The sequence below is a fragment of the Chlorocebus sabaeus genome, chromosome 16, assembly GCF_047675955.1.
Source record: "Chlorocebus sabaeus isolate Y175 chromosome 16, mChlSab1.0.hap1, whole genome shotgun sequence".
Classification (NCBI taxonomy): domain Eukaryota; kingdom Metazoa; phylum Chordata; class Mammalia; order Primates; family Cercopithecidae; genus Chlorocebus; species Chlorocebus sabaeus.
Window position 1 is genome coordinate 60,613,542 of NC_132919.1, and position 25,174 is coordinate 60,638,715.

Here is a 25,174-nt window from a genome sequence, read left to right on the forward strand (position 1 = left end):
ATTCCTTGGATGAGTGTTGTAGACTGACTTACAGACACCCCTCCAACAGCGACAGTCCCTTTATAAAACAACTGTGGAATATACGTGAGAAACCACCAAGTGTTGATGGGCTATTAGATTTTTGACATTCGGCAGGCATATGTTCTAGGGACTTTGGGAGACCATAACATGAAGAAACCACTACATCGTATAATTGCTCCTGTAAGTACAACTGTAAAATTCTAAGTGACTCCTTTAGAGCCCATTATCTGAGTTACTATCATGTCACTCAACAGCTGTGAAGGAGCACTGAGATTTGGGTGCAATGTACCAGCTACGTGACTCACTTTTGAACGACAGACCTAACACTGCTTTACGATGTTTATTTCAGCAAAACTAAAAATTAGATACATCAGGGATTTTGGGGACCACTTACAAATGACCAAAACTGTGTATGTTAAACTTGCAAAATCCCGGAGTCTTCTATATGGCTATTGCTGAGCATCCTCATTCTTCCTATTCAGCTGGAAACTAGAAGAAGAGTTCTTGAGACCTTTACTAGTACAAATATCATAATTATTGCCTGCATTCTGCCCTAGCTTCCATCTCTCACAGGTTTTCCCTGTCCTTCCAGTGTCTTCCTACTCAAGTAAGAGTCTGCACTGCCTGTATGGTATCCTTTCTCTCTTCCCTATTTATAGGTAGTGAATCAAATATATCATTTGGGGCCAGGCATGGTGACTCACACCTGTAATCCTAGCATTTTGGGAGGCTGAGGTGGGTGGATCACTTGAGGCTAGGAGTTCAAGACCAGGCTGACCAACCTGATGAAACCCCAACTCTACTAAAAATATAAAAAAATTAGCCAGGTGTTGTGGTGGCTACCTTTGATCCCAGCTACTTGGGAGGCTGAGGCAGGAGAATCAAGTGAACCTGGGGGCGGAGGTTGCACTGAGCCAAGTTTGCACCACTACACTCCAGCCCGGGTGACAGTGAGACTCCATCTCAAAACAAAAACAAAAACAAAAAGCCAAATATATCATTTGGACTGTTTGGACTCCTGTTCTCTTCACCTGTTGGGTAGGTGTGGGGTTGATGCAGGGAATGGAAGTTAGACTCGGAATTGTACCCCCATTAAGATAAATGAGGAAAGGCCCACAAGGCTGGGAGCACAGATTTTCAACCCCTTTTGGAAGTTGTCCATTGAAGCTTGTCTGGACCTCCTGTATTTGCCTTTATTTTCCTTACCTTAGTTTGTGTAAAAATTTTAAAGCCTCATCCATTTAAACAGTGTATACATAATGATTTTTAAAAATAAGTAAAGACCTCTGTACATATAGTATACAATTCTGCTTAGTCACCCTACCCATACTCTGTTTGGTTGATAACTGTGATCTTTTTATCTGTTTTTGTATAGAATAGGGAATGACTAGAAGTAATTTCTTGTTTGAGGTGTGGGTAGGAGAGAAAGCAGTTTTTAACATTACTGTTGTACAAAATTCCATGCAAATAGGATGAATAATGGGGTCAGTGAGATAATATTCCTAATAAGTAACAATATTATAATGTTTCTATTTTCTCATTTCAGACTAATTCTAGTATTGTTTACTTGTGTTATCTGCCTGGTTTATTTACCATTTCTACCTGAGGCAGATAATTCCTTTTAATATTGGTTAATCCATTAAAATTTTCAATTCAGGAAAGTAAAGGAAAAATTAAGTATTTCTTATCCTGCTTTTTATATGATATCTTTACCTTGAATGTGTATTGGTGGTTTTTAATATCTTTTGGTGTTCAGGTCATCATATATATAAATAGAGGAATATAGGAAACAATTTTTCCCCTGAATTACAAAATAGTCAATTCCATAGTAGTAAAAGAGTTAACTCTTGATTTCCTGATGTAGCTTCACAATGCTGTAGCAGAAATGGAACAGGAAAAGTTTGATCTTCAAAAGCGACACACTGAAAACATTCAAGAATTGCTTGAGGATACAAATGTGCGTCTGAATAAAATGGAGAGTGAATATATGGCGCAAACACAGTCCACAGTGAGTCATTAAACCTGTTCTTGACATCTTAGAACCTGTCTTCTCAATTTCCATGTCCTCATGCTTCCCGGATGTGCACGGTGTAGAAAGGTGTTACAGAATCAAAAGAAAAACTTTACCTTCCTACTCCATACAGATTTATGTGTGTCCATGGACAGACCCTTGAAGTCTGTGAGGAATTTGACTCTATAGAGTGTTTGATGCTGCTTTTTATTTGTTATTATTATTTTTTGTTTTTTTATTTTTGTTTTTTGAGATGGAGTCTTGCCCTGTCACCCAGGCTGGAGTGCAACGGTGTAACCTCGGCTCACTGCAACCTCCGCCTCCTGGGTTCAAATGATCCTCCTGCCTCAGCCTCCTGAGTAGCTGGGATTACAAGTGCCTGCCACCATGCCCAGCTAGTTTTTGTATTTTTAGTAGACACAGGGTTTCACCCTGTTGGCCAGCCTGGTCTCGAACTCTTCACCTTGTGATCCACCCTCCTTGGCCTCCGGAAGTGCTGGGATTACAGGCGTGAGCCCCTGCACCTAGCCTTATTTATTATTTTTTAACCCTCAGAAGCCTTTATAAATCTTTCCTCTTCTTCTTTTTTTTTCCATTGACTTTCAGTTCAGAGATAATCTCTTTTCTTTTTTTTTTCCTTTGAGACAGGGTCTTGCTCTGTTGCCCAGGCTAGAGTACAGTGGCTTAATCTTGGCTCACTGCAACCTCCGCCTCCCAGGCTCAAGTGATTGTTGTGGCTAAGCCTCCCAAGTAGCTGGTAGTACAGGTGCATGCCACAGCATCCGATTAATTTTTATACTTTTAGTAGAGACAGGGTTTTGCCATGTTGACCAGGCTGGTCTTGAACTCCTGGGCTCAAGCGATCTGCCCCCATTGGCCTCCCAAAGTGCTGGGATTACAGTCGTGAGTAACCACACCTGGCCATTTCTTTTCTGTCTTTTTTGTTTGTTTGTTTCATTTTTTTAAATAAAGACTTGATTGTTTTTCTGAAAATAATGCTCATGTGAAGGAAATCAAAGAGGGAGATTGGAGTAGTGTGACCACTCTGACCAGTGTTCTTAATAGATCATATTGACTCAGGAACCAGACATAGACGTCACATGGGTAAGCCCAAAATGTTCCTTACTGAAATAATTCAGAAGGAGGTCACCACAGTCAGGCTACACAGCAGAGAGACCCATGACACTGGTCAGGGTGAGACAGAGGATCCCCCAAAGAGACTGTTCATTGATTATATGTGGCCGTGGAGTCTAGGTCTGAGGAAGTGACTGTCTTCAGCTCTTTAGGAACGTGCCTTACATCCTAAGATCCATAAGCCTGGAACAGTTCTGCTGGAAGGTTACTCTGCACGTGGATCAGAGCTCCTCATGTCCACGGCCAGTGCATCGCATCGGTCTTGTTACTGATACAAATCGTCCCCTACTTAACGATGGTTTGACTTATAATTTTTTGACTTTATGTTGGTGGAAAGGTAAGATGCATTTAGTAGAATACCAGATGCTCCTCAATTTACTATGGGCTTATGTCCCCAAATGGTTGCATGGGTACTTAAAGTGATGCATATTGCTTTCGCACTGTCATGAAGTCAAAGTCGTGTCAGTCATGCCATTGTAAGTTGGGGACCATCTATCGGTGCATTCATTCTGTTCTTCACTTTCAATACAGTGTTCAGTAAATTACATGAAATACCCTATACTTCATTGTAAAATAGGCTTTGTGTTAGGTGATTCTGCCCATCTGTACGCTAATGTAAATGTTCTGTGCGTATTTAAGATAGGCCAGGCTAAGCTATGATGTTTGGTAGGTTAGGTGTATTAAATGCATTTTTTTTTTTTTTTTTTTTTTTTGAGGCGCAGTCTCTCTCTGTCACCCAGGCGGGAGTGCAGTGGCCAGATCTCAGCTCACTGCAAGCTCCGCCTCCCGGGTTCACGCCATTCTCCTGCCTCAGCCTCCCGAGTAGCTAGGATTACAGGCGCCCGCCACCTCGCCCGGCTAGTTTTTTGTATTTTTTTAGTAGAGACGGGGTTTCACTGTGTTAGCCAAGATGGTCTCGATCTCCTGACCTCGTGATCCGCCCGTCTCGGCCTCCCAAAGTGCTGAGATTACAGGCTTGAGCCACCGCGCCCGGCCTAAATGCATTTTTAAATTAATGATATTTGAAACTTAATGATGGGTTTATTGGGACAAAACCTCATTTTAAGTCAAGGAGCATCTGTGTGTAATATGACCTCATAGAATGGTCCAGTGTTGTATCCCAGGTATGAGCTCTGTCTCATTTACCATTCACAACCTCCCCAGGCCAGCCTGGCTTGGTCCAAGTACTTTCTTGAATTTAAAGCTGTGGAATTTGAACAAGAGTCATTACCCAGGCATATCACACATACATCTTAGAGTGTGTTACCTTGTACCCTTAGACAGGCACTAAGGCCTACCTCACATTGGAAAAGAAATGAGAAGTGGTATGCACAGTTGTGTGGAACCTGGACTTCAGGGTCAGACAGTTGTGGGTTCAAATCCCAAGTCCTTAATAGCTTGGGTGTCGTGTAAGCTCTTCAGATGTTAATTGTTCTTATTTGTGGAACAGAATAACAGTAGTACAATATAATGTAAGTTGTTGGAAATATTATATTAATATACATAAATTAAGTTACACAATAATAAGCCCACAGATCATTGTTAATATTATGTTCAAAAATGAAACATACAAGAATGACAATCAAGAGAGACATACAAATGAAAAAAGAAGGACTCAGTTTAAGAAGGTCCGAGCACTTTGGGAGGCTGAGGTGTTCAGATCGATTGAGCCCAGGAATTCAAGACCATCCAGAGTAACATGGCGAGACCATGTCCCTGGAAAAAAAAAAAAAATTAGCTAGGCCCGGTGGGGTGTGCTTGTAGTCCCAGTTACTTGGGAGACTGAGGCAGGAGGATTACTTGAGCCCATTAGGTCAAGGTTGCAGTGAGGTGTGATTGTGCTACTGGATGCCAGCTTGGGCAGTGGATCCAAAAAAAGAAAAAATTAACACATTTGTTTGATGAAGAGGTGAAAATTTTTTGGTTCTCCATTCCCTTCCATGGAAATGATAGGAATAGGGTAAAGAAAAAGGCATAAGCCCTGATGGACAAAGACAATGAGAGAGCAATGCAGTTTTTGGAGTTGGAAAGGCAATGGATTTGTTGAAATTCATCCAGCAGGCTCAAGAAAGCATAACCCTAAATCAGCAGTGAAGAAACCTGAGAAGCAAGACTAATTACATCATGGGACCTCCAGAGGCTCCAGGCATCTCTGGAAGAGGAGTGATAAGTGGCCCTTCAACACATAAATTGTTAGAAGTCGTATTTAAGAAGCAGGTAGATGTTTAATTGGAGTGCTGGGTACAAGGATATTTATTATACTCTTCCTTGTAATTTTGTAGATATTTGAAATATCCCATAATACAACTTTTTAAAAATAATAAAATAACAAAAATATGACAAAATCTTTATATCTTCTCCCCCATTTTGTGAAGCATGAGATTGTCTCTTCTACAACTCAGCAGAAGACATTAGGTTATTTTCTGGAGAGAATACAACACTGTCTGGATTGGGAGACTTCAGGCACAGTTGAGGTTTTTACAACGGCAACTGGCCAAGTGTGGTGGACAGATCCCTGGGAGTCCTTGAGGCTCTAGAATCCCTTGAGTGTCCATATTGTAAACCACCACCATCCTCTCCCCATTCCCCTACCCTAAAGAAAAAACAGTAGAAAATTAAGTCACTAATGTGAGAAAAAATACTAAATACCTTTAGGTTTCTTTACCTTAATATCCATTGCCAGAAGGAATTGGCGCCACATCTATTAATACAAAATAAACATTAGAAAAAAATGTGACCCCACTTGATTTTCAAGTATGAAGGAGATGAGCAGTTTTGAACATCATCTCTTTGATTTTTATATATGTAAATATCACTATAATGTCTCTAGTTAATGGACATTTTGGCATTATTTTGAGCCCTTTAAATTTGAGTTTTTAAATTTAGTTCTGAGCAGTGTATTTACAATCATTATTTCTTTGAAAAGATCTCTCCCTTCTACCTCTTAGGTCTTATGCTATGTCTTCTATCTCTTTGTGTTTTCTTCGTATTCTTTATTACTATGATACTTTCTAATTCTGATCTTACTCTCATCAGTTAATTCTTTGGTAGAGTTAATCCTGCTTAAGGATCTATTGCTTTTTATTTCAGCGATTATTTTTTATACCTAGTATTTTCATTTCACTCTTTATTTATTTATTTATTGAGATGGAGTTTCACTCTGTCGCCCAGCTGTAGTGCAGTGGCACGATCTCGGCTCACTGCAACCGCCACCTCCCAGGTTCAAGCAGTTCTCCTGCCTTAGCCTCCAGAGTAGTTGGGATTACAGCTGCGTGCCACCACGTGTGGCTGCTTTTCGTTTTTTTAGTAGAGATGGAGTTTTGCCGTATTGGCCAGGCTGGTCTCAAACTCCGGACCTCAGGTAATCTGCCCACCTTGGCCTCCCAAAGTGTTGGGATTACAGGTGTGATCCACTGCGCCTGGCCTCATTTGACTCTTTATTGATTAAGCTTATTTAAAATTATTAGGTTCATCTCTTCTCATAATTTATCTTTAGAATCATGGTGTGCTGTGTATTACGAATGGTAATGTAGATGATAATGTTATTATATATGTGCAAGTACTGCTGACTTTCTTTCATAGTGTTTTTTTGCTGATATCTAGGTATTTTGGACTGTGAACCCATGTCCCTTGGGTTTGTAAGTTATTCTTATGCATATTGGGGAAAACCTGGAAGACCAGGTCCTTGTGTTGGTCAATTAGAGTCTGTTCAAGTAGCAAGGATGGGGTGAACCTCAGGGAGAGATCTGCACAATAGCACATGACCACTGTTGAACGCTCCTTTGCAAATTCCCATGTGCAATCAGCAAGCCTTGTAATCATAAGGGAGAGAAATACAACTTTGGAGAGAGACAGTCTCCTAGATTGTAATACATCAGCTGATAGGATTTGGAGGGAGAGATGGTCTTTTGATGAAAGAAGTTCTTATTTTAACTTATCAAATTTATAAGTCTTTAATAATTAGTGCTTTTTTGGCTGGGCGCGGTGGCTTACACTGGTAATCCCAATATTTTGGGAGGGCTAGGTCAGGAGTTCGAGATCAGCCTGGCCAACATGGAGAAACCCCATCTCTACTAAAAATACAGAATTAGCCGGGCATGGTGATGCATGCCTGTAATCCCAGCTACTCGGGAGGCTGAGGCAGGAGAATCACCTGAACCCAGGAGACAGGGGTTACAGTGAACCGAGATCGAGCCACTGCACTCCAGCCTGGGCAACAGAGTGAGACTCTGTCTCAAAAAAAAAAAAAAATAGTGGTTTTTATGTCTTGTTAAACAATTCTGTCTCTATTGCAAGTGCAAGGTTACCTGTATATTCTATGAAAAACTTTAAAATTTCACCTTTAACATTGAGGCCTTACTCCTTCTGGAGTTAGTTTTTGTGACTAACACAAGATAGAGATTTAATTTTGTTTTTTTCTATGTGGATAACTTTATTTTTCCAGCTTTACTTTAGAGTAATTCCTCCTTCCTTCGTTGATCTGTCATACCTACTCTTATATATTGAACTTCTATATATGTGAACATTGGATAATTTCTCTGGCTCTGCAATGATTGTACTGTTATCACTATTATAGCTTCATAATTACTTTTGATGCCTGATAAGGAAGTCTTCCTTCTTTGTTCATCAGAAGGGTCTTGGCCACTCTGGGCCCTTTCCTTTTACAAATACAGTCAGCTGTTTGGCTCCGTGGGTTCCTCATTTGTGATTCAACCAACCACACATAAAAATATTCAAAAAATTAAAAAAAAATAAAAATGATACAATAGAAATAATACAAATAAAAATACTGCATAACAGCTATTTATATAGCATTTACATTGTATTAGACATTGTAGGTAATCTGCATATGATTTAAAATATACAGCAGGAGGTGTGTAGGGTATATGCAAGTACTATGTCATTTGACATAAGGGACCTGAGCATCTCTGGATTTTGGTATTGTGGTTCTGCAATTAGTTTCCCACAGATGGCAAGGGATGATTGTATGTTTAGAATCAATTTACCAAGTTAATAAAGAAAACAGAACTCTGGGGTCTTTAGGACATCTTTTGTAATATTTATTCCTGAGTCTCAAACTTTTGTTGTATAAAGTTTTATATTTCTGCTGTATAAAAGACTCAAGAATAAATGTATGTTAGAAATTTCAACCCTTTACATGTATGTAGCAAATATTTTATAATTTATCATACACTGACTAGAACTTACAGAAAAATGTTAAATAATGGTGACAATAGTAGTTTTAAAATGAAAGTTTTTGTTATTGCAAAAGATGTACAAGCTCATTATTGAAACTTTAGAAAAGATGATGAAAAAGATTAATATCTACATAATAAAATTACTCTCTTATTGAAAGTATATGTGAGTGTGTGTTCTTCCACATTTTCAAACCAAGGATGGGTCTTTTAATTAAAAACAGGCTGGGTGCAGTGGCTTACGCCTGTAATCCCAGCACTTTGGGAAGCCGAGGTGGGCAGATCGCTTGAGGTCAGGAGTTCCAGAGCGGCCTGGCCGACACGGTGAAACCCTGTCTCTACTCAAAATACAAAAATTAGCCAGGCATGGTGGTGTGTGCCTGTAATCCCAGCTACTCAGGAGGCTGAGACAGGAGAATCATTTGAACCCGGGAGGTGGAGGTTACAGTGAGCTGAGATCATGCCACTGCACTCCAGCCTGGGCAACAGAGTGAGACTCCGTCTCAAAAAAAAAACAAAAAACAAAAAACAAAAACCCCCAAAAAATGAAAGTTGGCCAATTTGATAGATATGTTGATTTCCTAGGGCTGCTGTGGCAAATGACCACAAACCGAGTGGCTTAGAGCAACAGAAATTTATTGCCTCACAGTTTTGAAGGCCTGAAGTATGAAAGCAAGGCGCCAATGGGAACCTGCTTTTTTTGAAGGTTCTGGGAGAAGAAAATTCTTCTTGTCTCTTTGGAGCTTCTGGTGGCTGCAGGTGGTCCTCAGCATTTTCTGGCTTACAGCTGCAGCATGGCAGTCCTGCTGTGTCAACATTTGCATTTTCGTTGTGTATTTCTGTGTCTCGGTGTCTTCGCATGGCCTTCTCATAATGACAGAAGTTGTTGGATTTAGGGCCCACCCTAATCCAGTATGATCTAATTTTAACTTGTTTACATTTGCAAAGACCCTATTTCCAACCAAAGAAGGCCACACTCATAGGTACGGGGGATTGTCCTTCAACCTATCTTTTTGGAGGACACAATTCAGCTCACAACAATAGGTAAAAAATGTGATATAATTTTTGTTTTAATTATGTTATCACTTATAAATGAAAATACTGAAAATTAAATCATTGGATTTAAAAAGAAGAAGAGGTTAATATGCGCATGCAAGATCCTTGTAAACGGTCATTTTTTTTTTTTTTTTTTTTTTGAGATGGAGTCTTGCTCTGTCACCCAGGCTGGAGTGCAGTGGCGCGATCTCGGCTCACTGCAAGCTCCGCCTCCTGGGTTTACGCCATTCTCCTGCCTCAGCCTCCCGAGTAGCTGGGACTACAGGCGCCCGCCACCTTACCCGCCTAGTTTTTTGTATTTTTAGTAGAGACAGGGTTTCACCATGTTAGCCAGGGTAGTCTCGATCTCCTGACCTCATGATCTGCCCGCCTCGGCCTCCCAAAGTGCTGGGATTACAGGCTTGAGCCACTGCGCCCGGCCAACGGTCATGTTTTCTATTTTGTTTAGGTTGCTTAGAGTCAAATTTGGGACCCATTTTTAGTAGCTAAACACACTAGTGTGGTGTATGCTTTCTTTGGGGACTGTATTTTTAAAAACTTCTTGGTCAGGTGAGATGGCTCACATCTATAATCCCAGCACTTTGGGAGGCCGAGGTGGGCGGATCACAAGGTCAGGAGATCGAGACCATCCTGGCTAACACGGTGAAACCCCATCTCTACTAAAAATACAAAAAGTTAGCTGGGTGTGGTGGCAGGCGCCTGTAGTCCCAGCTACTCGGGAGGCTGAGGCAGGAGGATGACGTGAACCCGGGAAGTGAAGCTTGCAGAGAGCTGAGATCACACCACTGCACTCCAGCCTGGGTGACAGAGCGAGACTCTGTCTAAAAAAAAAAACCAAAGAAAACCAAAAACAACTTTTTAACCTCTAGCTTAGAAGGCAGCTGGCTTCTCATATCTGTCTTTGCATTTATTCTGTTGTGATATCACATGTCATGTAGCCTCTGGAAAACTCCATTGTACAGTTGTGAGGAAATGATAGTGAAATAGGCAAGTTATGTCTTCATCTAATTATAGAAATAGTTTTGATCTTGTGGATCTACTAAAAGAGTCTTTGGGAAGCTCAGGAGTTTGTTGACCGTACTTTGAGAACTGCTGCTCCAAGCCATTGGCTTTCATTTCATTTTTGACCATGACTCCCAGTAAGGAATACATTTTATAAATTATGCCCAGCACATACACAAGTACACATATGAGCACACATCTGTCCGCATATCTATAACTGAAACAAAACTTTCATTTTTACTATTGGCCATTTACCTAACATAGTCTGTTCTTTTCATTTTGTTTAATTTCATTTAAAAGTTGCTGGGTTGTGATTTACAACTTTATTTCACATGGGTTGAGACCCACGATTTGAAAATCACTGCTTTAGGTATTATATATTTAAGTTTAATTTCTGGATCCATAGTAAGCTTTTCAAAGTGGTTATACTAGTTTATAGCACTGCCCAACAAGAGTAGGAATTGTCTTCACATCCTTGCCAACACTTGGACTTAACAAATTTTAAAATATTTTGGCCAGGCATGGTGGCTCACGCCTGTAACCCCAATACTTTGGGAGGCTGAGGCAGGTGGATCACTTGAGCCCAGGAGTTTGAGACCAGCCTGGGCATCACAGCAAGACCCCATCTCTACAAAAAATACACAAATTAGCTGGGCATGGTAGTGCATACTTGCAGTCCCAGCTACTTGTGGGGCCGAGGTGGGAGGATTGCTTGAGCCCAGGAAACCAAGACTGCAGTGAGCCATGATCACGCCACTGCACTTCAATCTGGGTGACAGAGTGTGACCCTGTTTCAAAAAAAATTATTTTTTGTTTCTAACTTGAAAAATGTATTATTTTAATTTCCATTTCCCGTTTTGCTCTTAGTTTCTTGACCTTTTAAAATTGTCAATTCATCCCCTTCGTCTGTTTTTAAATTCAGTTATTCTTTTCCTTGATTTATAGGAACATTTTACATATTTAGGATACAAATAAATCGATTGTCAGATTCTTTTTCCTCATTCTTTTTTTATTGAATAGACATAACATGAAATTTACCAATTTAATAATTGTAAGTATATAGTTCATTGGCATTAAGTCTGTTTATATTGTGGTGCAACTGTCACTACCATCCAGCTCCAAATTTTGTCTTCTTTCCTGTCTAATACTTTGTACCCAGTAAACAATAAACTCTCCATTTGCCCTCTTCATTCAGTTCCTCACAACCACCTTTTTATTTTCAGTCTCTTACGAATTTGACCATTCTAGGAAACTCATATAAGTGGAATTATGCAATGTTTGTCCTTCAGTGACTGGCGTATTTCACTTCGCATAACGTCATTATGGTCCATTCATGTTGTGGCTTGTGTCAAAATTTCTTTTTAAAGGCTAAATAATATTCCGCTCTATGCATGTACCACATGTGTGTCCATTCATTGGCAGATGGACACTTGAGTTGCTTCTACCTTTTGGCTGTTGTGAATAATGCTGCCGTGTACGTGGGTATAAGATAGCTCTTTGATATTTAAAGCCATGAACAAAAAACAAATTTAAATCTAAAATACATTTTCATTATTTCAACATTCTTAATCTTCACAAAGTGACTATATTTAATAAAGATATTAAATAATATTACAACAGAAATTTTTTTTTTCTTTGGAGACAGAGTCTTGCTCTGTCGCCCAGACTGGATGGAGTGCGGTGCCACAATCTCAGCTCACTGCAAGCTCTGCCTCCCGGGTTCACACCATTCTCCTGCCTCAGCCTCCCCAGTAGCTGGGACTACAGGCGCCTGCCACTATGCCCAGCTAATTTTTTGTATTTTTAGTAGAGAAGGAATTTCACCATGTTAGCCAAGATGGTCTTGATCTCCTGACCTCGTGATCCATCCACCTCGGCCTCCCGAAGTGCTGGGATTACAGGCGTGAGCCACCATGCCTGGCCTGCAATGGAAATTTGTAAAATATATTGCTTCAATGTTTATCGCATAGGTATATTTTATTTATTAAATAATATTGAGAGACATATCATTCACAATGGAATTTTTAATTTTTATAAGTTTGGGATAAAAAGAAAAGTCATGCTTTGGAGCCAAGAGGTACCTGTCAGAGAACCTTCATTCTATTTTTAATGAAAGTTGAATTTTAAAAATTAGCATTCAGACCTTGTTATAGGTAATACTAGTAAATATAGAGAAAAATGGACGGACTCTGTCAGCAGGATTGAATTTAAGAAACGTCAAAAGTAGACAGGTTTTGCTGAGCAGCTCCTGATTTAATAATTAAACAAGGTAGAGTTCAAGGCCTGGCTTAAGATGAAAGACGGGACTGTCAATGAGAATCAGTTTCTCTGTTTTGCTGTTCTTTCAGGCTTTTCTCTTTTTTGTTGAGTCTTGTGTTGTCTTATTGCCATTTATTGTAAGCAGACACTTGTATAGATTATGAGACTTATGCATTTTGGTATTGGCAGGGATTTTCGTATGAGAAACTCTTAGTGAAAATATGTAAACAATAGATTTTTAAAACAAATATTAAAATGTAATTATAAAAAGTATAGCTTCCTTGCTAGATGCTTGGGAAGATGAAGGCTGTAAAATGATAGGGCTCTATTGACATTAGGGTTTAGATACACTGAAGGTCTGTGGGTGGCTTTATTGAGATTCTAGGCTTTCTTACTGGAGTTCTTAACATTTTTTGTACCATGGACCCTGCTGGGAATCTGGTAAATTCTATGTAGTCCTTCTCAGAATAGTATTTTAAAAATAAAAGTTTACAAAGAAAAATTGTATTGAGTTACAGTTGTTAAAATATTCATAAATCAAAACTACAGTAAAGTAATACATATGCTTCTAAATTAATGCAGTAAATATAAAAATCTAGCAGTAGGCCTGATAGTAATTTCTGATGAGGGTAAACAATATATAGTGATTGCTCAGTAGTGTAATGAACTATAAAAATATCCATGATTTCTATTTGTTCCAGGTATTGCTAATGCTACCTTTGTCTGATGACTACATTCACAATTGAAGGGAAATGTTAACTTTCAGTTAGGGTGGTGAAAATGAAAATGAACTTTAAAGAAAAATTCAAATTCAGCGACAGTCTGAATTCCATCCATGATCCTCTATGGTAGGTTAAGGTAGGTTAAGATCCTTTACTTTAAAGAGTGCCAAAAGCCTTAGACATCTGAAATATTTAACTATTGTTAGTAGTGACATATGATAATTCATGGAACTACTCATGGACGCACTGAGATAGCTAGAATTTGATTTTATAGTTTCTATCACCATTTCTTCTCCCAAGCTCACAATGATTATAATGCAGAAGATCTCCAAATAACACCAATTCATCATGTTGAATAAAATGGCCATTTAAAAAAGACACTTTTTTTGAATAGTTTTAGATTTACAGAAAATTTAAGAAGATAGTACAGAGAATTCCCATATAACCTGCACTCAGTTTCTCCTGATGATAACATCTTACCTTATCTTGGTACTCTTTTCACAATAAATGAATCAATATTGATACACTATTAGCTAAAGTCTTTTGTTCGTTCAGATTTTCTTCGTTTTTACCTAATGTTCTGTTTCTTTTCCAGGATCTCATCTAGGATACCACATGAGATTTAGTTGTTATGCCTCCTTACTTTCCTCTTGCTTGTGATAATTTCTCAGACTGTCCTTGTTTTTTATCACCATGACAGTTTTGAGGGATATTGATTGGTCAGGCATATTGTAAAATGCTCATCTAGTAGAAACTGTCTGATGGTTTCCTCATGATTAGACTGGGGTTATGGATTTAGGCAGGAAGATCTCAGAAGTAAAGTGCTATTCTTATCACATCATATCACGAACACATATTATTATTATTATTATTTTATTTTATTTTGTTGAGACAGTCTCACTCTGTCAACCAGGCTAAAGTATAGTTACACTATCTCAGCTCACTACAACCTCTGCCTCCTGGGTTCAGGCGATTCTCCTGCTTCAGCCTCCCAAGTAGCTAGGATTACAGGTGTGTGCCACCATGCCCAGCTAATTTTTGTAGTTTTTAGTAGAGACAGAGTTTTGCCATGTTGGCCAGGCTGGTCTCGAACTCCTGACCTCAGGTGATCTGCCTTCCTCCGCCTCCCAAAGTGCTGAGATTACAGATGTGAACCACAATGCCCAGCCATGAATACATATTATTTACATGACATCATACCTGTGCATATTAATTTTGATCATCTGGCTGACGTAGTGTTTATTAGGTTTCTCCAGTGTAAAGTTACTTCCCACCTTTTCATACTGTACTCCTTGAAGTTACCGTTTGGTACCCCATTTAAGAAGTAGGGAGTTTTACTCCCTTGTTTATCAATTTATTCTATTCTTTATGTATACTAGTATGAAAATGTGGATATCTATCTTATGCTTTGGGTTATAAGCCGATATTTCTTCATTTTGTTGCTCAAATTGTTCCAGCTTTGGCCATTGGGAGCTCTTTCATTTGGGTTCTGTGCTTCTTGGACATGTCCCCATCAGTATGGATTATATGGAGAAATGGTATTGGAAACCAATATCTATGTGCTAGGTATGCATGTTGTTGTTGGGGTATCATTTCTTTTGCACCCTCTCACCTGACAGACCAAGGAAATACTGACCTGTGTATACAGTATATACTAGCCTGTGTATACAGTAAGTCCTTATTTAATGTCATTGATAGGTTTTTGGAAACTGATTATAAGTGAAGTGACATATAATGAAACAAAATTTTTTTCTCATTATTATAATGAAATGATGTTATTTGAGGACCTGCTATATGCTGTTTTGCTTAAAGTTTTTTTTTTCATAAATTAACATTTAAACACTGCTGTATTTGCTACTTAGGTCAAACATAATGTTTTTCCTTGTTTGACAAAAGTTGTAATTTCCTACAATACTTATTTTGGTGATGGCTATATTTTTTGTTTCTCAATGTATATTCATTATATAATAATTCTAAAATCATTTTATCCTTGTTCTTTTAAATTTTGGGGACTAGTAATATAGGATTATAGTTTTAATGAAAATGACAATTATTTACTTTTTTTTTTTTTTTTAGCAAGCCATTTACTGTGAAAAGTGGTTCTTTCAATAAATTGGTCAATTGAATATTCATGTAGAAAAAAATGCATCTTGAACCTTCACATCATTTAATAAACCCATTTTAGGAACGTCCTAGAATTAAATGTGCAGATAAAATGGTAAAACTTATAGAGGAAATCTTAGAATATCTTCTTGGCTTGGACTAGTCAAAAATTTCTTAAAAGGGAAATTAAATGTTTACCTTAAAGAAAGATACTAATAAATTAGAATATATTAAAAGTAATACCTTTTGGTCACCAAAGGTATCATTAAGAAAGGGAGAAGAGGCTGACATGGTTGCCTATGCCTTTAATCCCAGCACTTTGGAAGGCCAAGGGAGGCAGATCACTTGAGACCAGGAGTTGGAGACCAGGAGTTTGAGACCAGCCTGGCCAACATGGCAAAACCCTGCATCTATTAAAAATACAACAATTCGCCAAGTGTGGTTGGCGCATGCTTCCAGCTACTCGGGAGGCTGAGGCACGAGAATCTCTTGAACCAGTAGGTGGAGGCTGCAGTGAGCTGAGATCGCACCACTGCACTCTAGCCTGGGCAACAGAGCACAGCAAGACTCTGTCTCAAAAAAAAAAAAAAAAAAAAAAAAAAAAAAAGAAAAAGAAAAAAAGAAAGGGAAAAGGCAATTCGGAATGGAAGAAGATATCTGCAATTGCTTTATTCAATAAAGGTCTTGCATTTTAAATATAGAAAAAAATCAACACAGAGAACAGTTCAATAAAAAAGAGCAATATATTTGAATAGGCAGCACACAAAAGAAGATATTCAGATGATTAATAAACACTTAAAAAGGTGCTCAAATCATTAATAGTCAGGGAAATGTAAATCAATTCAGTATCTCTACATACCTATGAAAAGGGTTAATTAACAAAAACAAGATCACAGTATGGAGTTTTGACAAAGATACAGAATAGTTTGAAGTCTCATACGCTGCTATAAGGAGTTCAAATTTTTGTAAAACTGGAAAGCTCTTTGGTAGTAACTACTGAGGCTTGATGTAGGCACATCTTACGACAGCAATTTCACTGTAACATGTATAACCAAAAGAAATCTGTGCATGTATGCATCATAAAACATGTATGAGAGTTTTCATAGCCACATTATTTTTAATAGTCAAAAACTGAAGACAACTCATCAATAGAATGGATACATTATTTTAGCATGGCTATATATAGTATTGAAAAAAATTAAACTACTCTTACATTCCACAACATGGATGAATCCCATAGGCATATAATATGCATGAAGAAACCTGACCCAAAAGAGTTACATACTCCGTGATTCCATTTATACAAAGTTTGAAAAAAGACAAAATTTATTTGTACTGATAGAGGTCAAGAGAGTGGTTAACTCCGGGTGGAGGGTAACTAATAAGCCTTTAGAGAGGCTGGCAATGTTCACATCTTCTAGTGGCTTGTGAGTTTTCAGTTTGTAAAAATGTTATCAGAATTTATTTTTAAGATTTATGTTTTATAACTTCATAAATCATAAATGTATATATCTTTAAGACTTAAGCACCTTTTGTCATAAATCATAAACTCTATCTTTAAGACTTATGCAGTCTTGCTCTGTTGGCCAGGCTGGAGTGCAGTGGCACACAAACTTCTTATGAAAATAGTCCTATTTTCGTGGATAAGTTATTCTTCTTATGAAAATAGACATATTTTCATAAGAAGTTTGTGAAATAAGATTAAATTAGTTGCTCTTTTTGCCATATGAGTTTGCCATAGGAGAACTGTGGATACTAAGTAGTTGCCTAATACTAACACTTTTTAATTTTTAACTCCTACAAGGTTTCAAATTAAGTTTGTATGTAAAACTCCAACATTTATATCTCCAGTACTGATTTCTTATATCAATCGATGTTGTACAATGAAAACACCATGGAATATTTTATATTTTCTAAGACTTATAGAAAATCATATCTATGATAATTAATACCAAAATAATACCCTTTCTTAAATCCCCCCTTGTCAGTTGGCATCATCATCATTCTGTTGGCACATTAAATTTTGAACCTGGAAGATTTATGTGTTTCCCCACTTTTCATCTCCTTTTTTTAGTATGTTACAGAATCATCCATTTTACTTCTCTGGAAATGTTCTTGGATCTGCTCTCTTCCCTTCTGTTTCCACAGATACCAGTTGAGTCCTGGCCATTGTTGCCTCATTCCTGACTCTTCCAGTAACCTGCCGGTTACTCTCCCTGTCTCCTCTTACTCCATAGCCAACAAATGCATTTTTTTCTCATTTTCCCATGATTAAGAACCTGAGTTCCTAATATCATGCCTATTATTATTAATGCTTACAAGTTACATCAATTCACGAAGTCCAACCTAGTTTTCCAAGTGCTACCTTTGAGTTCCCAATGTGGGAAGATATCCTGTTCATACAAGGTAATCTGTTCATCACTTTCTGTACAGTAACTTATTTCTTCCTGGATTCTGTTGTCATATACCACTGAATTCTGCTTCTGCATTGTCTGTTACAGCGGCAAAACATAGTTCTATATCGGCATTCTTTTTCTTGAATAATTTTTTACTCCATTTTAAGAACTCCACTATTTTGCATCCTCTCAGCTCTTTTATTCTGTTTAAAAAATTAATTTGGCAAATGTTGTTGTTTTTAAGATACTTTATATATGCCTTTAGGCTTTCCCTTGATGTTATAGGTTCAAAATTTAGGTACTTTGTGTGTAGAATTGTGTGCAAAACATTAGTGTTCAGAAAATGCTTTAAAAATCAAAAATAAAATGAATAAGTGACATCACATAGTTTGCTTCTTCAGTCAGAAACTTGGCATCAGTATATACAAAAGTATTTGTTTGACAAATATAGATCTTAATGCTGAGGCCACTTTTTCATTTCATATAATACTTATCTGCATGTGAGGAAACATGCCAGCTTCTAACAACAGTTATGTCTTGGCAGGTGTTCAGTGTTTGAATAAATCATATCAGAATCTTCTTTTTTCTTTTTCTTTTTTTTTTGAGACAGAGTCTCGCTCTGTCGCCAGGCTGGAGTACAGTGGCGCAATCTCGGCTCACCTCCGACTTCCTGTTGTATCTGGTACAGCCCCAGGACTTCCTAATCTTATGTCAGCCTTCACAGATAGTACCAACTAGATTGGTTTTGTTTATCTGGTGGGCCTCAGATATATGATAATCATATGTATGTATATACTTAAAATCTATATTATACATAGCATTCTTTGAGTTATTTTCTGAAGAATTCTCAGGAGAAGTAGTCTTTTGACAAACTGGTAAAGTTTGGCCTCAGGTATGTTGTAAAATTCATTTTAAAAAGTAGTATGAGCCTGGTGGAATATGGTGAGTAGTGTGCTGAAGGGACTGGTTCTGGGGCCTGTTCTTTTCGTTTCTATTACTGATGAAGTAATTGGGAATATACTTTTCATACTTTTTTGGTACTAGAGTAAGACTTGTTACGAAAAGACAAACATAATCTTGTAGTATTAGAAAAATCATCCTGTGGAAGTCATGAAAAAAATTCAGAATGGGCAGTTTAATTTGTTGAAACTGGGAAAAGACTGCATAAATACTAGAGAGAAAGATGATTTAATCATTACTTAGCATTATAGTTAGAATTATTCAATGTACTTTGAAATGCAAAAGCCAGAAGATAATCACATAATGCCCCAGTGACATTAGCATGACCAGCATGGGAGAGCCAGAGGAGAGAGAGAGGAGAGAGGACAGGGAGAGGAGAGAGAGAGGTGGTCACGGGAAGAAGGAGAGATGGAGAGTGGATGGATATTGAAATTTTATTTTCAGAGCATTCTGTTTGTATATTTTAAAATTTATTTCTTAAAAATTATTATATTTTAAACCTGATAACTCTTGACTTTATTAATCTAAACTAACTAAAGTATACATTTAAGAAATCATTGGATAATGAGGCACCTTTATTTCAACACATATTTAGGAAACATTTTATGGTAACAGATTATTTCTACTGGTCTGTTCCTTTAGCAAATAGATTATAATATCCCATTTTTGAGTCTCATTTCTCCTGGAATGAGCATTTTAATAAAGGGGCTTAGAAATGAATAGAATTTCACTAGTCAGCCCTTTATTATAATAAATTGTTCAAGGTAGAAAACACTACAGCCTTCCAATTATACAATTAAAAAATATCTTGGGACTGGTAATAATAGCGGTAATAATGTGGGAGGTTAAGAAAGAGACCTCAAGTATTGCAGTATTGCACTTTAGCTTTTCTTTGTGTACCTTATGTTTTGAAATGATATGTGTAAACCCAAGGTATTTTTGCAAATTTATTTTATGTTAATTCTATGAGCAGAATATCAAAGTCCTAGAGAAGATGTAATGCAGTGGAATAGGTTTTGATTCAAGGAGATCTTGGATCAAATTATTTGCTGCTGCTTACCAGTTTACCAGTAGGGCAAGCGTGGCCACATTAATCAATTTTGCTAAGTCCTATTTTTTTCATATTTAAAATGATGTTAATGATAACTACCTCATAGTTTTTGCAGGGAAGAGAAAATGGCCTAAAGCTGGTAAAACACTTAGCACAGTGCCTGACCTATAGTGAGGGTTCAGTGGTGGTTGCTGTCATTATATTCTTCATCATCAAAATATGTTGGTGGTCCATGAAGCCTTGGTTATTCAATTGGGCAAGAATTTTACATATATGCACATTTAATGTGGTGTTAAGTTTTAGCCATTGTTTTCTCCTTTTATGGTGGTAAAAAACACACAGCGTGAGATCTACCCTCTTAACACATTTTTAAGGTTACAATGCAGTATTAGTAACTGTAGGCATGATATTGTATGGCATATCTCTAGAACTTTTTTTTATCTTGAGTGACAAAAGCTCTGTACCCTTTGAGTAGCAACTTCCCATTTTCCATTCCGTCTAGCCCCTGGCAATCACCATTCTACTTTTTTATATGGGTTTGACTATTTCAGATATTCCCTGTAACTGGAATCATGCAGTATTTATCCCTTTGTGACTACCTTATTTCATGTAGCGTAATGTCCTCAAGGTTCATCCAAGTTGTAACATAAAACAGGCTTTCCCATTTTAATGGCTGAATAATATTCTATTGCATGTATATACCACATTTTCTTTAGCTATGCATTCATCCATGGACATTTACATTGTTCAGGCTGCCCAGTGTGGATGTGTGTTTGGAGGCTGACTTTCCCTCGTCACACTTCAGGAGCTCACAGTTTTTCGGCTGTCTTGTGTTGTTTGCAGTGGCAAGCTGTTTTATTCAAAGGGTCTGTGAATTCTTTTGGTTTTCCTGGTATGTTTCTGTGTTGGTTCTTGGAGAAAAAGTTCACAATGTGAGTCTCTAGATGCTGTTCTGTCTGTCTAAGAGAGAGCTACATGTTAATCCTATCTCCTATTCACCATTTTCTCTGGTTAATGCTATGCGGTTTATACATCTTGGCTATAGTGAATAATTTTGCATGGGAGTACAAATATTTCTTTGACTGACTTCAGTTCTTTTGGATAAATAAGCAGAAGTGTGATTGCCAGATCATTTGATAGTTCTAGTTTTAAATATTTGAGGAACCTCCATACTGTTTTCCATAATGGTTATACCATTTTTCAATCTCACTGACAGTGCACAAAGGTACCAGCTTCTCCACATCTTCACCAACAGTTGTTGTTTTCTGTTGGAACCTGCAGGTTTGTCAACAGGTGGAGACAAATAAGGATGGGCAAGTAGCATAGTCACAGAGGTACTCACTTGTCGGTACTTACAATACATGCATATCCTCAAAAAGTCTGGCCAGTAGTGCAAACCACTGCATTTAATAGGGCAATAAACACGAATCACGTCCTCTCATAGTTCTGCTCCTTGTGAATAGGTACAGTCCACGGGTTACTATCTTAGTCACAAATCTCTTCCTTTCAGATCTGGTAATTTTTTTCATCATTTTAATAATTCCTTAATTAAAATTTCTAGTTAAGGCTGGGCATGGTGGCACATGCTTATAATCCTAGCACTTTGGGAGGCCTAGGTGGGCAGATCACTTGAGGTAAGGAGTTCAAGATCAGCCTAGCCAACATGGCGAAAACCCATCTCTACTAAAAAAAAAAAAAAAAAAAAAAATTCAAGTTCCCTTAATCACTGTTACTTTGTTCAGTGATGTACAGATAGCTGAGGTCACAATATTGCTTCAATGTCTATCATTTTCTTATCTGATTTGTTGGATATCTTTCTCTTTCATCTCTTTTTTTCTTTCTCTCATAAAAATAGTTTTATGCTTTTATCTGAGCATTTTTTCTCTCATCTCCACTGTATTTAATTATTCACATTGTAGAAAGAGGGCTGTCTGGTTTTTCTGGCTGACAGAAACCTTTTTTCTTTAGGCAAAGTCTGTGGATTTATTTATTTGTGTAATTCATCCCCCTTTGCCTTGGTTTATTTCTTTAGCAATTTGATATTTTCTAAAATTTTATGATGTTCACATTTATTTTGGATTCATATAAAGAAAAAAGAAATAGATTTCCAGAAATTATTTTAAATATAGAAGGGAATATCTTTACCTTTATGTTGAATTTCTTGTATTTTATCTCTGTTTTTTATAAAATATGCAAAAAACATTTTGACATATTCTATATTGGATAGATTTTTGTTATTTCCTCATTGTAACCCAGTTATAACCATATAAAATGCTAATATTTTCTGTAATATGGCCAGAAACCACTCCAGTTTTGAATATGGAAGGGACATTTTGACATTTTAGCAATTATCCTGTTTTTATTTTTTAAGAATACAATAGTGCCTTGGTATATGCAGGTGATTGGTTCCAGGACCCCTGTGTATACCAAAATTGGCACATATTCAAGTCTTGCAATCGGCATTGTGGAGTCTGGGTACAGGAAAAGCGGACCCTTCATGTAAGTGGGTTTCACATCCTGTGAATATTGTATTTTTGATCACCATTTAGTTGAAAAAATAATCTGTGTATAAGTGGAACCACACAGTTCAAACCCATGTTGTTCAAGGTCAGCTGTTTTGATAATTGGCAAATGTTTATTGGATACCTACTACAAGCTAAGCAGTGTGCTAGAAAGAAACAGGAGATCTAGTGCAAATAAAGCGATGTCTTGGCTGTCTTGAGCTTATACTTTATTGTGGAAAACAACAAAGAAAGAAAAAGCAGAAGAAAGGGTAAGAGGTCGGAGAAATATAGGCAGTAGAGATCTGGTTATTTAGGTAGAGTGGCTATGGAAAGATTCCTTCACAAGATGACATTTAGGTGGAGAACTGAAAGAAGTGAGAAAGTGAGCTATGCAGGCCAGTGGAGGAAGATGCTTTAGGCAGAAAGAACAGTAAATGAAAAGGCTTTGAGGCTAGCTTGATGACTTTGAGAAACAGCATGGAGGCCCGTATGACTGGAGTATAGTAAATGAGAGGGAGGGAGGTAGGAGATGAAATCAGAGGCCATGATAGTCACTTCTTATCCTGAGTGATAAGAGAAGCCATTGGAGGGTTTTGCAAAAGAGTGACATGTCTGATTAATGCTTTAAAAGGATAATTTCCTTGAAGTTTAATGATTTTACCTATGTCTTGGCATTCTTCATTCTGTGTGATTTTTACAGTTTATCCTTTCTATTTGTATATTATTTTCATGTATAGTTTTCTTGTAGTATGTCATTTGGTACATTTTCTTTTTCTACCATTTCTATTCTTTAGGTACACCAACTAGGTAAATGCTGGATCTCCATTTTGTTTTTTTCTATGTTGGTTGTTTGCTCTTATAATTTTTACTTGCTCATAATGTCATTTCTTTCCCTTAATCTCATCCATAGATTGCTTTGTGCAAAAATGGTTTGCATAGTTTTTTCATTCAGCATAATCTTTCTTGCTTCTTTTTCGTGCCAGATTATGTTGAAAGAAGCTGCAGTTAGAACGTGTACATCTGTTGTTATTGAACCAGTTGTGTTATTTGCATGCCACTTAGTTTGTGTAAGTGTTTTCTGATGACATTTTCTAGGATTTCCAGCCATGAGACTTCTTCTTCTGGACTATTCCTGTAATTATATTTGTTCTTCACTCAGTTTTGTGGGATGTCTCATATATTTTGAGTCAGGAGAACACATGCCTTATATGTTTTACAATTTCAATATATGGGGCATCTGCATGTCTATTTCTATTTTCTGTTTTTTCCTCTGATTTTATTTCTTGGTATGCCTGTTATTTTGTGATTATTTGCCAAACATTATGCACAGAAATATTAAAGGCTCTGGATGCTGTTATCTTCTTCCAGAGAGGCTCTTCTGTCTCTTCTGAGAGGCAGCTGGTGTAGAGACAGATCACTGGATCCATTCAGGGACTGAATTGACTCAAGGCTGAGTTGCAGTCTTTGTAATCTTTGGTATGCTTTTGACTAACTTTCGCTCCTAGTGGTAGTCCTCAACACAGGTCTCAACTGAAAGCCTGTGATATTATTAATACTAGGAGCTCTCCTCCTTGGACAATCTATTTTACTTCTAAGTACAGTGATACTGCGGAAAACTCTAGTGTGCTTTTCTGAGTTTTTTTTTTTTTTTTTTTTTTTCACTTGGTTTCTTGGCTTCCTGCCCTGTAAATGCTAAGAATTTGACAAATTCGGCCAGGCGCAGTGGCTCATGCCTGTAGTGCCAGCACTTTGGGAGGCCAAGGTGGGCCGATCATTTGAGGTCAGTAATTCAAAACCAGCCTGGCCAACACGGTGAAACCCTACCTCTACTAAAAATACGAAAATTAGCCAAGTGTGGTGGTGTGCACCTGTAATTCCAACTCCTCAGGTGGCTGAGGCAGGAGAATCACTTGAACCTGGGAGGTGGAGTTTGCAGTGAGCCGAGATCCAGCCTGGACAAAGCACGACTCCATCTCTGAAAAGAAAAAGAAAAAGAAAAAGAATTTGACAAATTCTCTTGAGGAGTAAACTGCTGGTGTGGTGCCCACTTCTCTGTGCATTGCTTTTCTGAGAGACCTTAGTTCCTCAAGTCCTGGCTGCCTCGGCCACCATCTGCCCTTGTTTCCTTGCCCCATCCTCATCTTCTACTATTGGAAAATACTTCTAGTGTAAAAGCACCTCACAGGATGATGCCTCATCTCTATGAGGTTTCCAGGCTGCCTTAGAAGTTCTCAAGTGCTTTCGTACTAATTAAATCTTTCACTGGCCATGGTGGCACATGCCTGTAATCCTAGCACTTTGGGAGACCAAAATCGCGTGAGGCCGGGGTTTGAGACCAGCCTGGCCAACATAGCAAGACCTCATCACTACCAAAAAAGCTACAAAAATTAGACAGGTGTGGTGGCATGTACGTGTAGTCCCAGCTGCTCAGGAGGCTGAGGTGGGAGGATGACCTGAGCCTGGGAGGTTAAGGCAGTAGTGAGCGAAGATCGCACTATTGTATACCAGTCTGGGTGACAGAGTGAGACCCTGCTCAAAAAAAGAAAAGTCTGTCTGGGTTTTTCAGTTGTTACTATTGAAAGTATGATCCACTGCAAGCTACTCTTTTATAGCCAACTTACAACTTATTACAAACCCTGTAATATCCTCTTACAGGGTTTATTAGGATGGAATTTGCATTTCTATTTCTATTTCTAGTTCATCTTGTCTGTTTTTGGTTTCTAAGAGAAGAAGGAATACAAATCATCTTTATTCCGCCAT

The 25,174-nt window shown here is 37.8% G+C and overlaps 1 protein-coding gene across 13 annotated transcripts in view; it reads left to right on the top strand.

The window, feature by feature from the left end:
- The window catches only part of CEP112 (centrosomal protein 112), a 549,518-nt gene that overhangs the window by 126,664 nt on the left and 397,680 nt on the right, over window positions 1–25,174 (top strand). For 12 of the 13 annotated variants that reach the window (XM_073005103.1, XM_073005106.1, XM_073005112.1 and 9 more), the window contains one exon: window positions 1,886–2,029. The exons of the other annotated variant lie outside the window; for it this stretch is intronic. In XM_073005103.1, the coding sequence (XP_072861204.1) occupies window positions 1,886–2,029 (144 nt within the window). The remainder of the gene's footprint in view (window positions 1–1,885; window positions 2,030–25,174) is intronic. 13 annotated transcript variants of the gene reach the window in all.